This window comes from Sorex fumeus, unplaced genomic scaffold, assembly GCF_029834395.1.
Source record: "Sorex fumeus unplaced genomic scaffold, SorFum_2.1 ptg000019l, whole genome shotgun sequence".
Classification (NCBI taxonomy): Eukaryota; Metazoa; Chordata; class Mammalia; order Eulipotyphla; family Soricidae; genus Sorex; species Sorex fumeus.
Genome location: NW_026606076.1, coordinates 42,203,561 through 42,227,025, shown reverse-complemented (window position 1 = coordinate 42,227,025; position 23,465 = coordinate 42,203,561). Strand labels below are relative to the sequence as shown.

Below are 23,465 nucleotides of genomic sequence, written 5' to 3'. Positions count from 1 at the left end.
CCTTCCCATTGCCTTGGCTCCTGGCCTTGGAGGTGACCATTTCTCTCCCCAGCCCACCTAGGACAGCTGCAGCTTGCTCACACATATGTTATGCAAGGACCAGAGTGAAAACACAGCGGGGAGGGCGTTTGCCTTGCACGCGGCCAACCTGGGTTCAATCCCCGGCATCCCATATGGTCCCTCAAGCACCGCCAGGAGTAATTCCTGAGTGCAGAGCCAGGAGTAACCCCTGAGCATCGACAGGTGTGACTCAAAATGCAAAAAAAAAAAAAAAGAACAAAAACAAAACAAAAACAAAATAAAAAACCACATATGCTGTGCAGGTTAGGGAAACTGAGGTACAGATGAGGAAGGTGAGCTTAATCCCCACAGCCACACAGAAGAGAAGGGAGTGACCTCCATGTCCAGCCCCGATGTCCAGACCTCTAAGAAGGTCCCTTGGAACTTGCTAGAAGGGTCAGTGTGTGTTCCTAGTGGGTGGACAAAGTGAGGAACTCAATCTGAGGTCAGCTCTGTGTACTCTTGGTGTCTGACAGCCCTGTTTTCTGTGCATCCCCAATTTATGATCACCCCAATTTCTTTTTATTTTTTAATTTTGATTTTTTTAGGCCGCACCCATGGTGCTGGGGATTTACACCTGGTTCTGGTTCTGTGCTCAGGAATCATTTCTGGTGGTGCTCAGGGGACTCTATGGGATGCCGGGTATTGGACCTGGGTTGGTTGTGTGCAAGGCAAACGCCCTCCCCGCTGTGCTATTGCTCTGGCCCCCATCACCCCGATTTCTTGTGCATTCCTAATTTCAGAGGCAGTTCTGATTTCTGCAATTTCTCCACACGCTCCAATTCTGCGTGCCCCTGATTTCTGATGGACCCCAAATTCCTAGAGTAACCTGGCTTGAAGATGCACCCTTGATTTCTAATATACCCCAATTCCTTTGTGTTTAATTTGTCTTGGGGGCCACACCCGGCAGTTCTCAGGGCTGACTCCTGGCTCTGCACTTAGGAATCACTCCCGGCAGTGCTCAGGGGACCCACCATAGGTGGTGCCGGGGATCAAACCTGGGTCAGTGGTATGCAAAGCAAATGCCCTCCCCGCTGTCCAACCCCCCCCCAAGCCCTCCCCCAGTTTCTGTGTTTCTGATTTCTTTATATCCCCTAAGTTCTTGTGAGCCCCCCGGTGGCCGGTACACCTCGGTTGCTGTGCACCCTGGTTTCCAATACACCCTGGTTGCCTGGGCGACCCCGCCAGCCCCCCGCGTCCCCTGCCGTCACCTGATGAGCACGTTCTTCTTCTTGCGCACGGCCTGCCTCAGGGGCTCCCGCAGCGTGACCTGGGCGAAGTCCTGCAGGGCGGCGTAGATGGTGTTGCGGATGGCCTGGTTGAACACGCTCTCCATGCGGCCCATGAGCACCTGCAGGCCCTTGATCATGGCGATTACCTGCGGGACAGGATGGACGGGATGGTCAGGCTGCCCGTGTCTGCGTGTGTGTGTGTGTGTGTGCAAGTGTGTGAGTGTATGTGTGTCGGTATGGGTGTGTGCGTGTGAATATGTGTGTGGGTGGGTATGGGTGTGTGTGTGTGTGGGTATGGGTGTGAGAGTGTGTGTCAGTATGGATGTGTGTGTGTGTGGATGTGTGTGTGTGAGTGTGTGTGCGGAGGGTGTGTGTGTGAGGGAGGTGTGTTTGTGTGTGTATGTGTGTGTAAGGGCAGGCTCACCTAGGAGCACTGAATTGGGAGCCTTTCCATACGCACCTACAGACCTGAGTAGTTTTTTTCCACCCTGAAATATTCCCAAGTGATAGCTGGAGTGATAGCACAGCAGGCAGAGCGTTTGCCTTGCACGCAGCCGACCCAGGTTCGATTCCCAGCATCCCATAGGGTCCCCCGAGCACTGCCAGGAGTAATTCCTGAATTGCAGAGCCAGGAGTAACCCCTGTGCATTGCCAGGTGTGACCCAAAAAGCAAAAAAAAAAAAAAAACATTCCCAAGGGATATTTAGAATCTTTTTTTTTCTTTTTGGATTACACCTGGAGATGCTCAGGAATTACTCCTGGTGGCATAATGGGATGCCAGGGATCGACCGAGTCAGCCGCTTGCAAGGCAAGCGTCCTCCCCGCTGGACTATCGCTCTGGCTCGGACGTTTAGAACCTTTGTTTTGGAAGTAACTTGGCTACTTGCTATTGGATTACTCTTGTCTGGCCTATGTGTCAGGGTGGGGAGTTGGGGGACCATTCTGTGGATTTTATGAAGTGTTTTAGGGTGTCGTTTCTGACAGGGTCATGGAAAAACAAATCAAACAGGAAATAAACAGTTATCTCTAGAACGACAACCTGGTAGGAGAAACTTGTTTTTTTTTTTGTTTGCTTGTTTGGGGGCCACAACCAATGGAGCTTAGGGCTGACTCCTGGCTCAGTGCTCAGGGATCACTCCTCTTGGGGCTCAAGGGACCCTGTGGGGTGTCAGGGATCGTTGCAGCCTCACTGGGGTGTTTTTCGGGGCAGCCCTTGAACCTGATATTTCCATACCCTGACCCTGAATGAGCGTCTCTCCCTACCTCGTCCAGGGTCTGGCTTCAGTTCCACCTGCTGTTCACGGCCTTCTGAGCCATGAACCATGCTCAGGTCGGCATGGTGGGTGCACCGCACCCCCATGGGATGCCCTGTTGAGTTAGATCTGCACCCAAACGCCTCTGTGAACTAGAACCCTCCACCCCCGCGAACTCACCCCTTTCTTCAGTTCCGGGCTGTGAAGGGGTGGGGCCCAGGCATACCTTCCAGCCATCTGCATTACCTTCCTTCCTTTCTTTTCTTTTTTTTCTTATTTTGCTCTTTTGGGTCAAACCCAGCGATGCACAGGGGTTACTCCTGGCTCATGCACTCAGGACTTACTCCTGGTGGTGCTCAGGGGACCATATGGGATGCTGGGATTCGAACCTGGGTCAGCTGCATGTGAGGCAAACGCCCTACCCGCTGTGCTATCACTCCAGCTTTTTTCTTTCTTTCTCTTGTTCATTCTTTCTTTCTTTCATTCTTTCTCTTTCTCTTTCTTTCTTTCTTTCTTGGTGACACACCCAAGTACAATGCTCAGGGCTTATTCCTAGTTCTGGCTCACTCAGGGGTTACTGCTGGCAGTGCTTGGGAGCTCATATGCGGTGCCAGGGATGCACCAGGCCTTGCCTACATGTGCAAGGCTGAGGCCTTTCTGCCCCATGCTATCCCTCTGGTCCTGATTTTACTTTACTAACAGGAGGGATGCTTTCCTTGGGCGTTTTAGAAATACAGGTGTTTCTTATTATTCCGAGGATCAGTTCTGTTGTTGTTGTTGTTGTTGTTTTATTTTGTTTCGGGGTTAGTAGGTTTAGACCTGGCTCTGCACTCAGGGGCCACTCCTGGTGGCACTCAGGGGACCCTATGGGGTGCCAGGGATTGAACCTGGGTGGGCTGTGTGCAAGACAAGCACCCTCCCCACTGTGCTATCGCTCTGGCCCATAGGACGAGTTTTCCATGAGGGAGCTGAAAACTGAGAGGGGAGAAGAGGAGAGGGCAGGGAAGCATCTGCCCGGAACGGCCCCACACCCCCGCAGCAGCCTCAGTGATAAGGGGGTGCAGGGAGACACCCCACCTCCACGAAGGCAAACTTCTCCTCGCTGGTGTAGTTGTAGCGTGTGGCTCTCTCATACTCCTCAGCCGTGCCCGGGCAGTCCTTGTTGCAGAACTTGTCTGTGGGGTGCACCAGCTTCCAGGAGTACTGGGGAGACAGACAGGTGACCCATCACAGAGGTGCCTGCCTTCTCGGGGAAAGGACAGTCAATCCCCGCCCCACCCCCAGGGACGGTTCTGACGCTTGGGCACATCCTGGGGTCAGACACCAGAGGGTCCCCTTCTAGGAAGGGAACAGAGGAGAGAAGCAGCTCCTTAGGAGGGGGCTTGGGATGGGGGGCAGAGAAAGGGTGGGGAGGGGCCGAGGTTTCTTCCAGGCCACATTGTCTATGTCCAGAGTGATGGGGGGGGGGCAGAGATAGTGACCTCAGGTGCCATTGGGGGTGCTTCCTGTGTGTCTTCATTTTTTTTTTCCTTTTTTTGGCCACATCCAGCGATGCTCAGGGGTTACTCCAGGATCTGCACTCAGGAATTACTCCTGGAGGTGCTTGGGGGACCCTACAGGATGCTGGGGATGGAACCTGGGCACCTGGGCATGCAAGGCAAATGCCCTACCCTCTGTACTATTGCTCCAGCCCCGTGTGCCTCTTAACGCAGGTAGATTTCCAGTTAAGAGAGAATGGGGCACTTTTTTTTTGAGGCAACACCCAGCAATGCTCAGGGCTGACTCCTGGCTCTGCACCCAAGCATCACCCCTGGCATTGCTCGGGGGGAACCCTGTGGGATGCCGGGGATTGAACCCGGGTCAGCAGCGTGCCTTAGCCCAGTGCTCTCTCTCTGGCCTCAAAGTCTTTTTTTTTTTGGATCTTTTTCTGCAAAGGGGCCAACGGGTCAGCCAAGTTTGGATTCCAAAGGTAAAGAGCCTAACAGGGTGTATAGGTCATCGCCATCCTTGGCTCAGGGCCTTTGGGCTGGGGACAGCATGGGCCAGTGGCTGTGAGGACACCCACCACTTCCATGACGTGAGCACTCCACTTGGACAGCAGCTGCAGCCCGCGCAGGGCCAGGTCGAAGAGCTCCCGGTACTCCTCGTCCGACTTCTGGCTGTCCAGCCCGGAGCCCGTCACCACCTGGGGAACAGGATGACGACAGACGCATCACCTTAGCGTCTGTGAGACGGTCCTGTATGCACGGACCCCCCTCTAGAACACAAGGGGGTGCCCCCCACGATGACACCACCCAGAGGGGGAGGCCAAGCCCCCCAACCCCCGGTGGCTTTGCTGGTGCCTGGCTAAACGTTCAAGTTCCAATTCTGCAGGAGGGTGGGAGGGAGGCCTCACACACGCCCCCTGGTGGCCGATCTGAACAGCAGGGACTAAGGCTCGTCCCTGCCGTGATAGATGCCGCCTTGCACGTGGCCACCCGGGGTTCCATCCTCGGCTACCCACAGAGTCCCCCATCACGGCCAGAAGTGATGCCTAAGCACAGAGCCAGGAATAATCCCTGAGCACTGACTGTGAACTCCCCACCCCACCCCCCAAAAGGACTCCTAAGGAAGTGACTTCTTTCCTTCCTTCCTTCCATCCTCTCTTTCCTTCCTTCCCTCCCTTTTTTCTTTCCTTCCTTCTTTTCTTTTTCTCTCTTTCCTTCTTCCTTTCATTTTTGGTCCACCCCGGCCTTGAGTCGCCCCAGCCCTCACTTTGTTCCTATTGAGGACTCACGCCAGCCTGTTCTCAGAGGCTGCGGCCACTCTCAGCAGCTCTGGGTCAGGATAGAGCCATCCAGCAGGGCTAGGGGCCATGGGAGCTATTTCCAGGGGTGCTCTGAGGATGAAATCCAGGGCCCTGCACACACTTGACATGTATTCTGCCACTTAAGTAACCTCCCTGGCCTCTCAGCATCTTTAAAAAAGAAATTAAAAAGAGGGGGAGATAGTGCTAAGATTTTAATCGTGCTCAGGGCACCTGGAGACCACCCCCTCTCAACTCACCCCGTGATTCTTAGCCAACTAGGTTGATGGTTCAAGGCGCAGTGTTCTGCGGGCAGTTTCGAGGGTTATCCCTGGAGCTGCATCCCCAGAGGGTCGGGGTCACCATCTGCTCATTCAGAGGGTGTGGGGCAACCCATGGAAGGTGGTTATGGGAAACCTAACATCACTGGGAACCAGACTTTATCTTCTCCTCTCATCCCGAACCCTGGAATAGCAAGGAGGCCCACATCTCAACAACTCCTAGCAAGACCCGGGCCTGGCAGGCATGGATCTGACGTCCACGCCCGTGTCTCTCCTGACTGGGTGCAATGGCTTCTCACTCACTCTCGGATCCACGTGGGGTTCAGAAAGCCCATTTCTCTTGCTAACTCACTGGGGGTGCTTTGGGGTTTTGTTGTTGTTGCTGTTATTTATTTATTTATTTATTTATTGGCTTTTAGGGTCACACCTGGCAATGCTCAGGGTTTACTCCTGGCTCTGCGCTCAGGGATCACTCCTGGTGGTGCTTAGGGAACCCTATGGGATGCCCAGGATTGAACCTGGGTCGACCACATGCAAGGCAAACGCCCTCCCCGCTGGACTATGGCTCTGGGCTGGGGGTACTTTGGATCTCTGCAGAGATGGGAGATTCTGGGGCTGTTACTACACCACAGACACACACAGGGTGGCACCTTCTCTGCCCCTTGGGAGACGGTGCCCCCCACTCCCCTTGCAGACAATCACCCGCTCCCCTCCCCCCCCACATCCAGCAGAGGGGAGTGAAGGTAGTTGCTGGGTAACTCACCCACACACACACACCTGTGATGCTCGATGCTTCCCGCGGTCTCAGCACCTTCCAGGCTGCGGGGGGTCTCCCAGTACCCCTGAGCCCTATGCGCCGGGGGGGTGTTGGGGGGGAATTCCCCCCATCCTTGCTCCCTGAGCATAGGGACTCCCCCATACTCCCTGCGTGTGTGTGACTCATCCCCCCGTTCCCTGAGTGTGCAGGCTCCCTGCTTGCGGGGTGCTTCCATGCAGCCTGCTCCAGGACTGAGGGGTGGGATGTGGGGTGGGGTACCCGGCGCCCTGTGCGCACGCGCGCACGCTCACCTCGCTGTTGCTGTAGCGTGCCAGCTCCGAGATGAAGCGGATGTGGTCCTCGCGGATGTGCACCATCTGCTCGCAGATGTTGTACTGGGGGCTGGCGCTGCTCTGCGTGCAGGTCCACCTGGCGGAGACGCGGGGTCGGAGCAGGGCAGGGGGGCGTGGGTGGGGAGCGGCTACTGCTGGTGATGCACCCGGGCTCAGCCCCTGGGCGGCCTCGACCCCTTACTTACCCTGCTCAAGGCCAGGGTGGAGACCCCAGCAGAGCTAGAGCTGGGGAGTGGGGGGAACCCCAGCTCCGCCAAGGGCCAACACTGCAGGGTGAGGCTGGGGGCTGAGGTGGGCATGGGGTAATTCAAACACCAGGCACCTCCATCGCCAGTTGTGTTCCAGAAGGAGAAGCTCCCACAAGCCCGTCCCGGAACCCAGAGGACGTGAGGATGGAGCCTCTCCTGCCCCAGTCTGGGGGACATGGGGGCGTAAGAAGAGCTGGAGTGAGGGGTGTGTCCTGCAGGGTGGGATGGTCTCCACATTCAAGCTGATGTCACACCTTGGCTCTTACTTGGTCCTGACGCTATGAGCATTGGGGAGCAGTGGAAAGGGTCACTCTGCCCAGGTCCCCCTCCCTGCTGTGGTGGATGATGGGGCCGGGACATGAAGATGATGGGGGAGCAGGGGTCCTGCAAATCCAGGGGCTCGTTCAGCTTGGAGAGTGAGTGCAAGACACACTCTGGAAATCCCTCTCAAGAAGAGGAGGTTGAGGTGATACCCAGACAGAAGGACCCCCTCTCCCCCCAAGACCCCAGATCACAGCGTGGCCACTATCTGAGCATGGTGTCCCAGCACCTTGATGACCAGGTTTGGGGGGTGACCATACCCCCTTACTAACGTCTTCACAGCAGTCTGAGAAACCTGTCACCCCCCCCCGCGCCCCAGGACAGGGGACCGGCTGTCGCTGACCCTGAGGTCCAACCCACGCCCTGCGTTCTGCTGTCCCCGCAGGGATAGAGAAGGGGCGGGCACTGCGGAGAGCTCTGCACACTCTGGAACCTTCGCGTCAAGGGGCGGGTCCCAAAGCACTCAGAGGCTCCGCGGGGGGCTGCAGTGGCCCCTCAGTCCCCTGTCCGGCGGGGCACTGGCTCACTTGCTAGCTTGCTCGCTCGCTCACTCGCTCTCGAGGCTGGCAGGGCCGAGACACATTACGGCAGGCACTCACTTGGACTTGTTCTCTTCATAGTGAGCACTGGTCTTAATGTATCTGGCCAGCTCTATCTGCATGTCGCCGAAAAGGGGCACCACCTGCAGCTGCTGCAAAGGAAGCGGGACAGCGTGAGTGCGGGCGGAGGGACGTCACACACACGGAGACACCGAGGCTGCTAGAACCGGGGGAGTTGGGTCACCCAGGAGGACAGACATCTCAGCAGCCCGGGTGAGCCCAATAGCGCCTTTCTCGGGAGCAACACGCTCCCTTTTTGGAGATACTTAGACAGAGCCATCTGTTAAGGAAGGGAAGAGTCTGATCCTCTGGGAGTCCCCTGCAGTGCCCAAGGCTGGGGGTGGGATCTGGGGAGGGGGGGAACGTGTAAAAGTGTGCTCTGGGGGGCAGCTCTGGGGAAAAGTTCAAGTTGCAGCCTTGCGAAGAATGCCTCCAGGTGCTCAGGCTCCGCCCAGCCGAGCTCAGGCCCCACCCAGACACTGAGGCTCCTTCCACACAGAGGCCCCTCCCAGGCACTGAGGCTCCGCCCATTCGTTTGGCCTGCCCCCATGCACTTGACCACGGTTATTTGCCTAGGCCCCGCCCAGGCAGAGGTTCCTCCCAGCCAAAGGCCCCGCCCAGGTACCGAGGCCCCACCCATTCATTTGGGCCAGCCCCCATGCACTTAGGCCTTATTTGCCTAGGCCCCGCCCATCTGCCTAGGCCCCACCCCACCCTGCCTTCCCCTGAGCATATGCGCCTTATTCCCCCATCCAGAGGAAGGAACCCTTGGCACAGGGTCCAGGCTGCGTTTAACATTGAGGCTTCAGAGATTTCTTCAGGGCCCACAGAGCCCTCCTCTGGGAAGCATTGGACAGAGACAGTCCCCCAAGACGGACGCCGCTCAGGGGCATCTGGGGCCCAAGACAGGGGCTGTGGGGTAGCCCAGGTGGATGAATTCAAAGCCGACTCCAATCCTGGCCGCTCTGAGCTCTGGTTTATGCTGAGGAATGGGGCGGGCTCCTAGAAGCTTCTCTTCATCGGCGAGGAAATTGGGGAGCTAACACGTGGGGAGGATCTCTAGTTGCAAGGAGTTGGAACACTTGGGGTGTATGATGATGGGGAAGGGCGGGGGTGCCCTTGGGGATGAGATGGGGAGACAGAAGGGCTGCATCCCTCCTCTTCCTTCCCTTCCCCTTTCTCCTCTTCCTCCTTCTCCCCCTTTCCCTTCCCCTCCACATGAGGTCTTCAAAGTTCTGGTCACTGCATAGCCAGCTCAGGTCACCCCACTCCTTCTGGTCCTTCTTGCCCGTCCATCCCCCTCCCCTGCCCCCAGTGCCGACTTTACCTTAAAGAATTTATCGATCTTGCTAAGATTTATTCTCTTCTTGGCGTCCAGTTTGTAAATGTTGCTGACACTTCCGTCCATCAGGTAGAGCCCAAAGCCCATGACCTGGGGGGAGGGGCAAGAGGAAGCGTGTGTGTCAGGTGGGTGGAGGGGGGGAGCGGGCAGGCTAGGGGAGGGGGGTCCCTCGGGGGTGAGGGGGGATGGCACACACCTTCAGGAGCATGTGCTTCTCGCTGGGCGTTAGGTACATTTTGTTCTCGTAGTAGTCCACGCAGATGTTGACGATGTCGGCCAGCAGTTCCTCATAGCCAGGGATCACTTCCAGTTGCTGATGGAGACACTGAACGCCCGGCCCCCCGAGGTGAGTATCTCCTCACCGCCCTGCCACCTCCCTCCTCAGGGCCTGGAGCTGAGCTGACCTTGGTGCAAAGTGCCTGTCTGCAGGGGAGCCCTCAGCACCTGGGGGACAGGCGCCCCCTGCAGAGAGCACCCGGGAGCACAGACACGCTTCCCTCCACCAAAGGGGTGTTTGTGGATACAGGTCCGCCCCCCCCCAAAAAAAACCCTCACATTTTCAACTTTCACTTAGGCAGGATTTGGAAGGTTCTTTTGGAGGGTCTGGGAGCGCGACCACCACTCCTTTGTAAGGGAAAATGTTGAGCATTTCCACAGCACCACAAGAATCTTGGGAAGCCCACCCAGGCAGGACCTCGGGGTTTGCTCCAGTGTACAGGGCCTGCGGAGAACCCGCACAGAGTCCTGGCTGAAATTCAGGGGGATGGGGAGGAGGTGTGCTGGGCTGGGGCCAGCGACCTGCGGGTGGCCTGTGTGGGCTGAGCTGTCAGAGCTGCAGGCACAGCGTGATGATGGCCACAGCAGGCGTCCCGGCTTCTGTCCCCTCCACACAACAGCCCATTTCACAGAGGAGTTAACTGAGGCTCACACCTGATTAAGGCCTCCCTGGAGACCAGGGACCAGACTCTGACGCTATATAGGTCAACATGGAGAAGGGGCAGAGTCTCAGGGAGCACAGACGAAGGATGTTTAGGAGAAGGGGCTGGGGGTCTCAGAGAGCACAGATGAAGGACGGAGATGGAGGGTGTCTCTGAGGGTGGGGGTGATTGTGGAGATGGGGTGTCTATGGAGGGCTGGTGTCTGTGGAGATGGGGTGCTTGTGGAGATGGGATTGTCTGTGGAGATGGGGGTGTCTGTGAAGGTCGGGGTGTAGTGCAGCCCCGCGGGAGCAGATGCAACACAGACATGGGTCACGGGGCTGGCGGTCACCTGGGTGATCCTGTTGTGGTTGGCCAGGAACATGGACAGGTTCTGGGATTCCTGGATGGACTGGGGGTCCGCCATCTTCCTCAGGAACTGTGCCGCCCTGCAAGGTGGGGGTGTGGTTAGGCAGAAAGCCTGACCCCCCCATGGGCTCCACTCCTCCCTCCTCCAGTGAGACACCCCAAGAACACCATAACACCCAGGTACCCCAGGTGTGGCATGAGCTTCTGGGACAGAGAAGCCTCAGAGACTACTTCTCTAAAGACTCCCCTGGTGGGGCTGGAGTGATAGCACAGTGGGTAGGGCATTTGCCTTGCACTCAGCTGACCCGGGTTCAATTACCATAGGGTCCCCTGAGCACTGCCAGGAGTAATTCCTGAGTGCAGAGCCAGGAGGAACCCCTGTGCATCGCCAGGTGTGAACCAAAAAGAAAAAAAAAGACCCTCTGTTGCCCTGAGTCCCAAGCCCCAGACACATACTTGCTTCCTGCTCTGGGCAGCTCCAGCTCAGAGAATGTGTGTGTGTACGTGTGTGTGTGTGTGTGTGTGTGGAGTGGAGGGGGACCCATTTGTGGAGAGGGGGGCTCTGTAGTTTCTAGGTTGAGAAGGGGTGGGGGCGGGGCAGACCTCTTGTAGGCGGAGTGGTCATTCTTCACGCTGCACTTCATGTTCTTGAGTTCGTCCAGCACCGCGAACATGTTGATGAACTTGCCCAGCGTCAGCAGGTAGGCCTCGGACACGAAGTCCTTCCTGCGTTCCGCGTGGCACAGCCGCTTCACCTCGCTGCAGAAGCGCTCAATGGCCTTGCGCTGCCGCCACAAGAAGGGTGCGCCATGGGATGGGAGCCCAGAGAAAACCCCCGCGTCTGGGGTGCCCAGGTCTGCCCATTGCTGCCAGCGCCCCAGGGAGAAACTCAGATGGAGGGAGGGGCCTATCTGGGAGGTGGGAGTGAGAGGTACTCAGGGAAACACCTGCACCCCAAAAACGTGGGAATCCCAAGGGACCATCCTCACCCTGTTACTCCCACTCGCACGTGGAATTCAGTGAGCAACCAAGAAATGAACCACCGGGGCCAGAGTGATCGTACAGCGATCGTACAGCGATCGTACAGCAGGTGGGGTGTTTGCCTTGCACACTACAGACCGAGGAGTCTGCACCCTATAGGGTCCCCCGAGCCCACCTGGAGTAATCCCTGAGTACTAGAGTAATCCCTAGAGCCAGGAGTAAATCCCTAAGCACGGCTGGGTATGGACCCCACCCCCCAAAAAGAAAACTGAGAAAGGAAAGCAAAAAAAATGTACTGGCAAAAGAAACACAAAATCATCCTTAGGCTCTGTGCAAAGTACGGCTGTAATCTGGGTGAGGGGATTGGACGGGGGAACTTCAGGACGGCTCTGAAACTTAGGGCGTTGGGGACTGTGAGATTCTATGCATATTATGGTATGAGTCCATATGACCCCATTTCAGTGGGGTTAGCTCTAAAGCCACGCCCCCAAACACGCTAGGCCACGCCCCTAACCACGCCCTAACTAGCCACGCCCCCAGCTATGCTCTCACAAACCATGCCCCTAATTACCGCCCTGGCCTGGCCACGCCCCGGCCACGTCCCCACCAACCAGGTCCCGCCCACCAATTTGCAGCTAAGCCCCGCCCCCACCCCGCCCCGTCCCGCCCCCAATCCAGGCCCGGCCCACGCTCACCTGGAAGTACATGAACTTCATGAGCTTAGTCACCTCCGGCTCCAGCACTTCCACTGTCTTCTCGTAAATCTCCACGCGGTTGGGCTGCTCATTGCACTTGACCTGCAGGGGCGTGGGCATGCTGGTGCTTAGTGCCCAGCCGCTGGCTTAGGGAGTGGCCCTTCACTCTGCAAGACAAGCTGTGCTCTGGGGACCCAGGGAGGGATGGTGGGTGCCCCTGCGTGAGGGTGTGCTTAGATGGGGCGGATGTGTTCCCCAGGGATGTACTGCAGGAAGAAGGTGCTGGCCACCCACGCTCGCCCTCAGCTCCATGCCAGGGGGGTCCGTGCTGGGACTCCTAGCTGTGCCTTACCAAGGCTAAGGAACTTTCCCGCCTCTCCCGTTAGCCCTAATCAGAACCTCACAAAATTCTGAACAGAAAATATGTCCACTCCAACTGCCCTGGCCACACACTAATGGCCAACAACAACACATCGGCAATAAACTGTTTCCCCAGCTGGTGGTTCTGGGATGGGGGACCCACAGAGTAGAAATTTCCATGCCCTCCCCTCACAATCCTAACTAAAAATGCTGAGAAGGGGCCCAAGGGCGCCCCAGGGACAGCTGCGTCCTGCCATGTCTCCATGGGACTGGCAGATGTTGTAGGGAAAACAGCAGTGGCACTCAGTCCCCAGAGCCTGCGTTTGCAGAACATACCAAATTCGACGAGCTTGCCTGCCCACAAAGTGGGCAGGTGCCGGGGATCTGCAAGGCACCCACCAGGCTGCTGGGAGCAGGTTTCTCTGGGGCTGAGGTTAGGGGACCCGAGGGGAAAAGTCCTGTTGACACACATGTGTCCCGTGGCCCAAGGGAACCGAGGAATCAGAGGACAGTGATGGTAGTAAAAATAAAAGAAAGGGTGGTAAAAATAGTTCATGGGCCCTGATGTACCCAGAGTCAATACGGAATGAGAAGGGAAACCAGTTGGGTGGGGGGCAGTGTCTAGAGAAGGGACCACGGTTGGGACCGGAGCGATACAACAGGGAGGGCATTTTGCCTTGCACACAGCCGACATGGGTTCAATCCCTGGCATCTCCTATAGTCCCCCAGGCACCACCAGGAGTGATTCCTGAGTGCAGAGTCAGGAGTCAGCCTTGAGCCTTGCCGGGTGTGAGCCCCACTCCTCCAGCAAAAGAGAGAGGGAGAAAGGACCAAGGTGGTGAGTGGGGGTGACTGAGCAACACCTGCATTCATCCAGGGCAAAGATCCAAAATACATGTAGCCGCGTTCTCAGCCCACAGCGGAGGTGACTTGGTGCAAGGAATACGCATGTGTGCGTATGTGTGCGTGCCCGAGAGTGCGCATGCGCGTTATGCTGACTTGTTACCTTTTCACCGTAGTTTGGGGCCAGAGCGTTAGTGTCTGCGATTTAGGGAATAACATCGGTGGTACCCATGCTTTGACAGTGTCATGGGAGGGGAACGAGTTCATGGCTTCCCCTTCTGTTCTGCTACTGGAAGGAGCTCAGTTCCAGGACGGGGTGTGTGTGTGGGGGGGGGGAGGGGGGATGGAATTCCTGGAGGGGCAGGCAGGAACCGTCTCACCTGGGGGATGGCCCGGGAGCAGCTGCGCCAGGTATAGAGCATCACCGCGTACTCCTGCCCCTCCTCTAGCATCTCGTTCTGGAAAGAGAAAAGCGCTAAGTGCCTGCGTCTCTGAGCATCGACTCCCCCAAGCCCCCCACTTTTCCCTACCATGCCTTACCCTGCCAGATCCCCAAGACTCAGGCATGGCCTGCGAACAAGCAAGACCAGAAACACTCGGGGGGAGAGTTATCTGAAATGGAGACTCTAGGCTCCTTGCCCAGGTCTAAGGAATCAGAATCTGCATATGAATCCTCCCCCTAACCCCCAAAACTTCCCCACTTCTGGACATTCCTGCTCCTCAGATGGCCCCTCTGGGCTCTGCCACCTGACACAAGGCCCATACAGAGGGCAGCCACCTGAGAAAAAGGTAAATGTGTGTTCCTCGATAGCAAAGAAAAACGGCACCCTCTGAACCACTGCGGCAAGAAACTAATTTCAGGGCCAGAGCAATAGCACAGTGGGGAGTGCACTTGCCTTGCACGTGGCCAACCTGAGTTTGATCCCCAGCATCGCATAGGGTCTCTGAGCATCACCGGGTGTGGTCCCCAAACAAAAAAACAGACTATTTGGGAGGCAAAAGTTACACCTATCAGAGATGCTTGGAGCTCAGAGGAGGGGCTAAGAGATAGCATATCAGGCACGGGAGGGGTGGTGCTTGCCTTGAATGCGGTCAATCAGGGTTTGATCCCCAGCACCCCACAGGGTCCCCAACCACTGCCAGGAATAATTCCTGAATGCAAAGCCAGGAATAACCCCTGAACATTGCTGGGTGTACCCTCCCCTACGTCCCCACCACCACCACCAAAAAAAAAAAAAAAAAAAGGAAACCAACTCAGAGGAAGATGGTGATGCTGAGTGTCTACTGCTGGCATTGAGAATTGTTCTGATGAGTGAGGCAGCAGCTAAGAACGGGATTAACTCCAGGACTGGCTGAGCGGGGGTCTCCCCTGGGGACAGTGCAGTACTAGAGAGCACTCGTGTCTGGGAAGAGCCCTCGGCATGATTTTACCAGCAGATAAATGATCAAGACCCATGGTTAAAAATAATCCGAAGCAGATGGCCAAGCCTGCCGCAGCACGAGAGATGAATCTCTACTGACTCATCAATTGCTGGCTTCCAGCAGAGCACACGCTGCCCCCAGAGTCACCGGTTCAATGACAATGGTGATACAAGTCACCTCACAGAAGTTTAGGAGAAGGGAATGGGCTGCGTGGCACTTGCGCGCGCGCGCGCACACACACACACACACACACACACCTGCGCGCACATGTTCATCATCTCCAAGGTGAATTAAGAGGAATCCCAGGTAAAGAAAAGTTAGCCAGGGCCAGAAAGATAGTGCAGTGGGTAGGGCATCCCCTAGGCAGTCTCCCAAGTCAGCCGAGAGTGATTCATTAGTGCAGAGCCAGGGGTAAGCCCTGAGCACTGCTGAGTGCACACCCCCCTTCAAAAAAAAACTGTAGCACTGTCCTCACATGTGGCTGACCTGGTTTTGCTCCTTAGCCCCCCCATACAGCCCCCTGAGCCCCGTCACAAGTGATCCCTGAGCACAGAGTGAGGAGTAAACCCTGAGCACTGCTGGGTGTGGCCCCGAAAACAAAACAAAATCATAAAAATGGTAGCGGTTACGGCCGGCAACTAGCTTTGGAAAGTAAAAAGCCACAGCCAAGGTAACCTGGCCTGGCTTGTATTTGATGTCACGAGTCCTCCCCCTCACATGTGGAGCTGATGACTAATCTGTTTTCCACAGCCAATGTCACGGACAGGTCACACTTTCAATTCCTCATTTGAGGGCTTTGTAAATCATTAGCCTATGCTCTGGCACTGGGGGAGGTCGGTGAGCCAGCCCGCAGGGCCCCAGAATGCGGGGTGAGCACCCCCATACTCCGTCCACACGGGTCTTCTTGCATCTTCACTACCACCCACTCTGGGCTGTGTTCTGGGAAGAGAAGTGACTCCTCCCAGTGGGGCCAGACTGATGAAGTCCCCCTTGTCCCCTCTAGTCATGGAGGCTATTCCAAAGTCCTGTTCTGTTCATGCACTGAGAGATAGAACAGCGGGGAGAGCGCTGGCCTTGCACACAGCAAACCTGAGTCCCATCTCCTGTACTTCAAAGGGTCCTCCGGGCACCACCAGGAGTGATCCCGAGCACAGAGCCAGGAGTAGGTCCTGAGCCCCCACCCCCCAAAAAAAACTAACTAAAGAAGCTAGAACCTGCTTTGCTAAAGAGACTAAATTCCCCAATGCCCACAATGAATAAGACACCGACAGAGGGGCTGGTGCAAGAGTACAGCGGGAGAGCATTACACACAACTACCCGGGTTCGATTCCCGGCATCCCATAGGGTCCCCAGCCCCACCAAGAGTAATTCCTGAATGCAGAGCCAGGAGTCAGCCCTGAGCACTGCTGGGTGTGGCCCAAAAAACAAGCAAACAAAACTCACAGGAGAGCGAATCCCATATGGACCCTCCCCACAAGGGACTGAGGCAAAGTGGGGCTCAAAGGTGAGGAGGGGGGACTGGAGCAATAGCACAGTGAGTAGGGCATTTGCCTTGCATGCAGCTAACCCGGGTTCGATTCCCAGCATCCCTTAGGGTCCCCCGAGCACTGCCAGGAGTAATTCCTGAGTGCAGAGCCAGGAGTAACCCCTGTGCATTGCCAGGTATGACCCAAAAAGGGAAAAAAAATAAGTGAGAATGGTTTGCAAGACTGGAAAAGTAGTAAGGGCACCCATCTGAGAAGCAGGGGGGAGTTGGGAGGTTGGTCAAGCCCGGGGGCACTGGGCAGCGCCCCACACTCACCATGCTGGAGTGGACAGTGGCCTGTTCAATGTACCTCGCGATACCGGTGACAAACGCATTTCTGTCTTCAAAGTTGGTGTCGAAGTTAGCCTGTGGGAACACGAGAGGGGGTGAGGTGGGTGGGGGGAAACGGGGACCCTCCTCCACATCTTCTCTCTCTCTCTCTCTTTCACATACACACACACACCACCCTGAATCACAATGGCTCCCCCCATTTCATCTGCTTCCATGGAAGGGAATTGGGGTGACCCAGCTGTGGGGTGCACTTGTGAGTAGGGGTGAGGCCACGCTGGTGTCACTCATTGCTCCCCCCACCCGCCCAGCGGCAAAGACACTGCATGAGGGCATGAGGGTGTAGCTCCGAGAGGGAAGCACAGTATCAGACAGAGGTGGCCACGGATCAGAGGTTGGGAAAACAGAATCCGCCTGAAGCCACGAAACTGAGAACCTGCCCAAAGCCAGGAGCGAGAAAGGCCAAAGCAATGAATACAAGGGCCCAGGAGATAGGATAATGGGCAGGGAACTTGCCGTGCACGAGGCCAATAGGGCTGGAGCAACAGGAGAGCTGGTAGGGCGTTTGCCTTGCATGCTGCCAACCTGGGTTCAATCCCCGGCACCCCATATGGTTTCCCAAGCCCCACCAGGAGTGAACCCTGAGTGCAGAGCCTGATCACAGTTGTGTGGCCCCCAAACAAAAGCCAAATCATAGAGCAATATATATAAAATATAGTATATATATAATTATAGTATATATAGTGTATATATCCACACGGCAGAGTCTGGCAAACTCCCCGTGGTATACCCAATATGCCAAATACCAGTAACAATGATGGGTCTCATTCTCCTAACCCTGAAAAAGCCTTGAATATGGCACTTTAAAAAAAAAAAATCTCAGGGCTAGGACGAAGAAGACGTTACTGGCACCTGCTCGAGGCAATCGACGAACAACAGGGTGGTCGTGATCGTGAGTGTATATATAATTTTGTAATTATATCGCTCCAGCGATAGCACAGCGGGTAGGGCGTTCGCCTTACAAGCGGCCAACATGGCCGACCCGAGTTCGATTCCTCCGCCCCTCTCGGAGAGCCCGGCAAGCTGCCGAGAGTATTCGATATGCCAGACACAGTAACAACAAAGTCTCCAATTAGAGACGTTATTGGGCCCGCTCGAGCAAATCGACGATCAACGGGAGGGCCTTTACCTTTACCTTTATCAATATATGTTATTGGACATAACATAAATAAATCTCAGGGCTAGGAAGAAGGAGATGTTACTGGTGCCTGCTCGAGGAAATCGACAAACAACAGGATGATCGTGATCGTGATCAATATATGCTATATATTATTTGTATATATAGTATATAGTTGTATAACATATGCAAATAATATATAGCATATATTGATATAATTACAAAATTATATTACCTGTTTCACCTTTTGGTAAAAACATACAGATGTTTCTATGTATCATATTTATTACTTAACATCTACTTTACTATTAATAGTCTGTGATATGGCATGTTTCTATGTTCTATAATTGCTTTACATAATAGACAAATACTTAAGTGCACAGGCAAACATTAGAAATAGGGATGTTAATGTGAACAACTTTATGAAAATTAAAAAAGAAATGTAAAAAAAGGATATATACACCTGTATGCAACTATGTATACATACATGAATAGTTTAGGGAAATGGTTAGTTGTTACAGTTTCCTATACTGCTTGTCACAAAAAAAAAAAGTAACTCAGTGAAAATTTTAATCTGGGTTCAAAACACAGTGACTCAACCACATTTGTGTGTTGAACTCAGGTATGTGCTTGATAAATCTGGCCCTGAATGTAATCACAAATACCTCATGAGAAGCCAGAGGGATAGGATGGCGGTGAGGGGGTGCTTGCCTGGCATGCAGTTGACCTGGATTGGGTCCCCGGTACCCCATAGCGTCCCTGGAGCAGTGCCAGGAGGAGTGAGCCTTGAGCATAGTTGCGTGCGGTCCAATAACCAAAAGGGGGAAGAAGAAATTTGCACGTGCTTCTATTAAGAATCAACAAATTGCTGAAGCATTAAGTCTAGCGTTTGTCTTTCACGCAGCAGACCCAGGTTCGATTCCCAGCATCCCATAGGGTCCCCATGCATTGCCAGGAGTAATTCCTGAGCGCAGAGCCAGGAGGAACCCTTGTTGCATCGCTGGGTGTGACCCAAAAAGCAAAAGAGAGAGAGAGACAGAGAGAGACAGAGAGAGACAGAGAGACAGAGAGACAGAGAGACAGAGAGAATCAGCAGATAACCCGAGAACCTTCAGAGGCGGAGTCCGGTGTGTGAGCACGGAAGCTCTGAGAGCAAATATCCGAAGCCTGAGATCAGAGCTGCGGCCCCGCACCCACTCACCTGGTACATGATGGACGAGGGCGGCGGCTCGATGCATGGTTGCTGGTCGGGCAACGGCAGCTCCTCCAGCAGGTCCACATTGGACAGGGCGTCCTCCAGCGTCACGTGGGTGGTCATGGTGGCGACGTGCGGGGGTCCTGCTGTGGGCAAAGGGAGCGGGGCAGGAGGTGAGAGCTCTCCCCTCCCCTTGGGGTCGGGATTCCTTCCGGGGAGGGGCTTGGGGCTGGAGGCCACGCCCCCCACACCCCTACCCCTAATTGTGAGAATCCTTTGCAGGAGGGTGGGGGGCAAGGGTCCCTTCCGGGGAAGGGGTTTCAGGATGGAGGCCACGCCCCGTCCCTACACACTCGCGCACACACACACACACACACACACACACACACACACACACACCCTCCCCTAACTGTGAGACTCCTTTGCAGGAGGGTGCGGGTCCAGGGGGGGAGGCGGGAGAATGTGGCTTAGTGGAATGTGGAGCATTTTGGGACAATTTGTTTTGGGATCACACCTGGTGGTGTTCACGGTTGACTCCTGGCTCTGTGCTCAGGGATCACTCCTGGCGGTGCTCAGGAGACCCTATGGGATGCCAGAGATGAAACCCGGGTTGGCCCAAGCACCCTCCCCGCTGGACTATCTACGGCTCCGGCCCTCAAAGCAGAGCATTTGTCTTGCCCGTGTGAGGCCCGGGATTCGATTCTACAAGAGCAAAGACCAAATGTGAGAATCCCTGGACTCTGACACCAGGCTCCTATATTTACCTTCTGGGCCAACTCGCCACCAACTCAGAGGGCTGACCCAGCAGAGCGGCTGGTGGAGAAATGAGGTTCGGAGCAGGGACGGATGCCGGCTGCCACCACCACGGTCCCTTGAGGCCCGAAAACCAGGCCAGGGGCCCCAGACTGCCCATAGCCGCTGTTTGCATGGGGTTATACAAGAGTTCCACCCGGTGACCGGCCAGGCAGCACGTCCTAAAGGGTCAGCGCAAAGCTGGACTCCAGGCGGCTTCCAGAAATTCCCCTTCACCCTCAGCAAACCCAGACCTACTTGCAGACACACCAATGAAAACTGAGGCTGCAGTACCTCAGCACTCAAACCATCTCTGGGCCCCGATACCGAGAAGCTTGCATGAGACTGAGGGTGGGGTGGGGGCCCCCTGCAGCAGCTAACATGGTGTTCCCGTTGCAAAACGCCGATCAAGACAGATCCACAGACGGAGTGGGCACGATAACAAGCAGGCAGGGCACTTGCCTTGCATGCAGGCCACCCGGGTTCGATCTCCCCCAGCATCCCATAGGGTCCCCTGAGCACCACCAGGAGGGATCTCTTGAGTGCAGAGCCAGGAGTAACCCCTGAGCATTGCCAAGTATGATCCCCAAACCAGGGAAAAATTTTAAAAATGGATCAAAGAAGAAAGCTGGTGGGGGCTGGAGCGATAGCACAGCAGGTAGGGCATTTGCCTTGCACGCGGCCGACCCGGGTTCAATTCCCAGCATCCCATATGGTTCCCCAAGCACCACCAGGAGTGATTCCTGAGTGCATGAGCCAGGAGGAATCCCTGTGCAACGCTGGGTGTGACCCAAAATGCAAAAAAAGAAAAAAATGAGAGCTGGTGAGACAGGACGGCAAGTAAGGCACTTGCCTTGCATGGGTGCCCCAGAATTGATTCCTGGCAGCCCATATGTGCCCCCCGCCCCGCCCCAGTCCTTCAGGAATGATCCTGGAGTCAGTCCTGAGCACCACAATCAGAAACAAAAACAAAGAAACGAATGGAGGGATGGCACAGAGGCTACCAGGTTCCTATGAGCCCCCAAACACCAACTCCCCAAACTCCCAGCTCACAGAACCGTGAAATGGGAAATCATTCGGATTTCGGCCAGAAACGCATTCCTAGCAATCCTCAGAAACCTCTTATCGAGGAGTATCAGGCAGTTACAGGGGTGAAGGCGCATCCTGGCACGGGGCAGGACAGGCCCGACCCCCAGCACTGCCTGGTCCCTTCCGAGCACTGCCAGGAGTAGCCCCTGAGCACCAGGCCCTCCCCACCCAGCGCCCCTGGGTACGGCCCACCCCTCACTCCCACCAACAGAAGCCCACGCCCAGGTGCTGTCAGAGTTGACATTTAGAAATGAGCACGAAGCAAAACAGCTCCAACCCCTGAGGTGAACGCAGGTGAGCCTGGAGTGAGTGGGCCCCGTTTGCCGCAACAGAAATCGAAAGACTCAAAAAAAATCCACCGAAAGAAATAGAAAGTGGGGAGGGCTGAGACCGACCTCCCAAAGAAGCCAGGCCCCAAACCGAGCTGAAGATGGGGGTTCCAGCCTAGAGGACAGTGGGGAGGGCGCTTGCCTTGCCCACGGCCAACCTGGGGTTCAACCCCTGGCACCTCAGAGGGACCCCCAAGCTCTGCCAGGAGCAAGTGCTGAGCATAGCTGGGGGTGTCTCTGGGCACAGGTAGGCGTGCAGGAAGGAGGAGGCACAGGGGGCTGTGAGTGGCTGCAGACCCTCCCCCCCACTCCAGGGTTCAGAGTTGCTTTGAGGAGTCACAGAATCGGCCTTATGAGGGGGGCTTCGGAGCAGAGGGACGCGAACCTGGCTGTGGGGGCTGGCACTGCAGCCCTGGGCTTCAGCCCACATCAGCAGCAAACTGCCCTTTACCTGAGCCTGACAACAGGTACACTTTTTTTTTTTTTGGTCACACCCGGCGATGCTCAGGGGTTACTCCTGGCTCTGCACTCAGGAATTACTCCTGGCGGTGCTCGGGTGACAGTATGGGATGTTGGGAATCGAACCCGGGTCGGCCGTGTGCAAGGCAGACGCCCTCCCCGCTGTGCTAACTGCTCCAGCCCTGACACTGAGCACACTTTCCTTCTTGCTTGAACTCTGCGGCAGGGAGCCATGGGTGAGCAGGCAACACTCCTCAGGGTGCCCTCCCCGGGTGGCGCACACCCTCCCATGCTCTCTGTCCCTCTCTAAACTTCACTCTCTCCTGCCTCACTCCCCAGTTCCTGGCGTGCCCCCCACACAACCCATGCACTGCTCCCCTCAGCCCACCGGGATACGACTGGCCTCTGGCTCCTGACTTCACCAGGAGAGAAGGTGGCCAACACAGCCAGGGCTCTGCCAAGCACTCAGTGATTTGTCTTGAGCGATTTCTGGGGGACGTAGTTAGGGTTTCCCTGGAAAGAAATCCCCCAAAGGGTTGCGATTATGAGAGACAGGCATACGGTGGGGTGCAGGGCAGGCATGTATGTCCCGGGGAAGCAAACAGAAGCTCAGGTGTGTGTGTGTGTGTGTGTGTGTGTGTGTGTGTGTGTGTGTGTGTGTGTGTGTGTTGGGGGGCCACACTGGCAGTGCTCAGGGCTTTCTCCTGGCTCTGTACTCAGGTCTCACTCCTGGAGGGCTCAGGGATGGAGCCTGGGTTGGCCGCGGGCAAGGCCAGCGCCCTCCCTGCTGTCCCAGGGCTCCAGCCCCCTGGAGGCTCCAGCTCGGATGCAGGGGTCAGGTGTGACCTGCTCTCCGTCCTGTACTTCCTCCTCCTGCTCCTGCCTCTGCGTAGGGCACTGCGGGCCCTGCTGGTGCGGAAGGATCACGTGCGCGGCTCCTTAATGATACAGTGCACGCGGGATCCCTGCCCAGGCTCTGGAAGCTTAAAATAGCAACTCCCTCATCTCCAGGATGAGACACGTGAGGGAGGGATCTGGGTGGGACTCAGGGATAAAGGTCCTGCCTTGGATGCTGACACTGGGTCACCCAGAGTGGGATCCCTGTCTGGGTTCTGTGTGGGGACGGGTGCGCCCTGGGACCAAGGATGTGGCACCCAAGGAACCCCCCGGGTGGGATGCGGAAGACAGTGTTAGGGGCAATAACCGAGAGGTACCACAGAGCAGAGTACCTCTGCAAAAATAAACACACCATGCGGGCTGGAGAGACAGCCGGGAGCGAGCCCTGAGCACAGAGCCAGGAGCAAACCCTGAGCACAGAGTCAGGAGTGCTCCCTGAGCACAGAGCCAGGAGCGCTCCCTGAACACAGAGCCAGGAGCGAGCCCTGAGCACAGAGCCAGGAGTGCTCCCTGAGCACAGAGTCGGGAGTGATCCCTGAGCACAGAGCCAAGAGTGAGCCCTGAGCACAGAGCCGGGAATGATCCCTGAGCAGAGCCAGGAGAGATCCCTGAACACAGAGTCAGTAGTGAGCCATGAGCACACAGTCGAGAGTAATCCCTGAGCACAGAGCCGGGAGTTATCCCTGAGCACAGAGCTGGGAGTGACCCCTGAGCACAGAGCTGGGAGTCAGCCCTGAGTACCACCGAGTGTGGGCCCCAAAGAACACAAATAAATAAACAACACCTACCAAGCAGAATCTGTGATAGTTGGACCAGAGCACTGGTACAGCAGGTAGAGAGTTTGCCTTGAACACAGCTGACCCGGGTTTGACTCCTGTCACCACCCAGGAATCTCC

General features: G+C 56.0%; 1 protein-coding gene across 2 annotated transcripts in view; it reads right to left on the bottom strand.

Annotated features, from left to right (window-relative positions):
- The window catches only part of CYFIP2 (cytoplasmic FMR1 interacting protein 2), a 62,803-nt gene extending 43,654 nt beyond the window's left edge, over positions 1 to 19,149 (bottom strand). For both annotated transcript variants that reach the window (XM_056112892.1, XM_056112893.1), the window contains exons 1-13: positions 19,010 to 19,149; positions 16,620 to 16,709; positions 13,777 to 13,854; positions 12,194 to 12,295; positions 11,121 to 11,302; positions 10,501 to 10,597; positions 9,428 to 9,556; positions 9,217 to 9,321; positions 7,890 to 7,981; positions 6,680 to 6,797; positions 4,611 to 4,730; positions 3,623 to 3,748; positions 1,272 to 1,438 (exon numbers count right to left, since the gene is read on the bottom strand). In XM_056112892.1, the coding sequence (XP_055968867.1) occupies positions 1,272 to 1,438; positions 3,623 to 3,748; positions 4,611 to 4,730; positions 6,680 to 6,797; positions 7,890 to 7,981; positions 9,217 to 9,321; positions 9,428 to 9,556; positions 10,501 to 10,597; positions 11,121 to 11,302; positions 12,194 to 12,295; positions 13,777 to 13,854; positions 16,620 to 16,709; positions 19,010 to 19,126 (1,523 nt within the window). In that variant the 5' untranslated portion in view covers positions 19,127 to 19,149. The remainder of the gene's footprint in view (positions 1 to 1,271; positions 1,439 to 3,622; positions 3,749 to 4,610; positions 4,731 to 6,679; positions 6,798 to 7,889; positions 7,982 to 9,216; positions 9,322 to 9,427; positions 9,557 to 10,500; positions 10,598 to 11,120; positions 11,303 to 12,193; positions 12,296 to 13,776; positions 13,855 to 16,619; positions 16,710 to 19,009) is intronic.
- Positions 19,150 to 23,465: the final 4,316 nt, after the last annotated feature.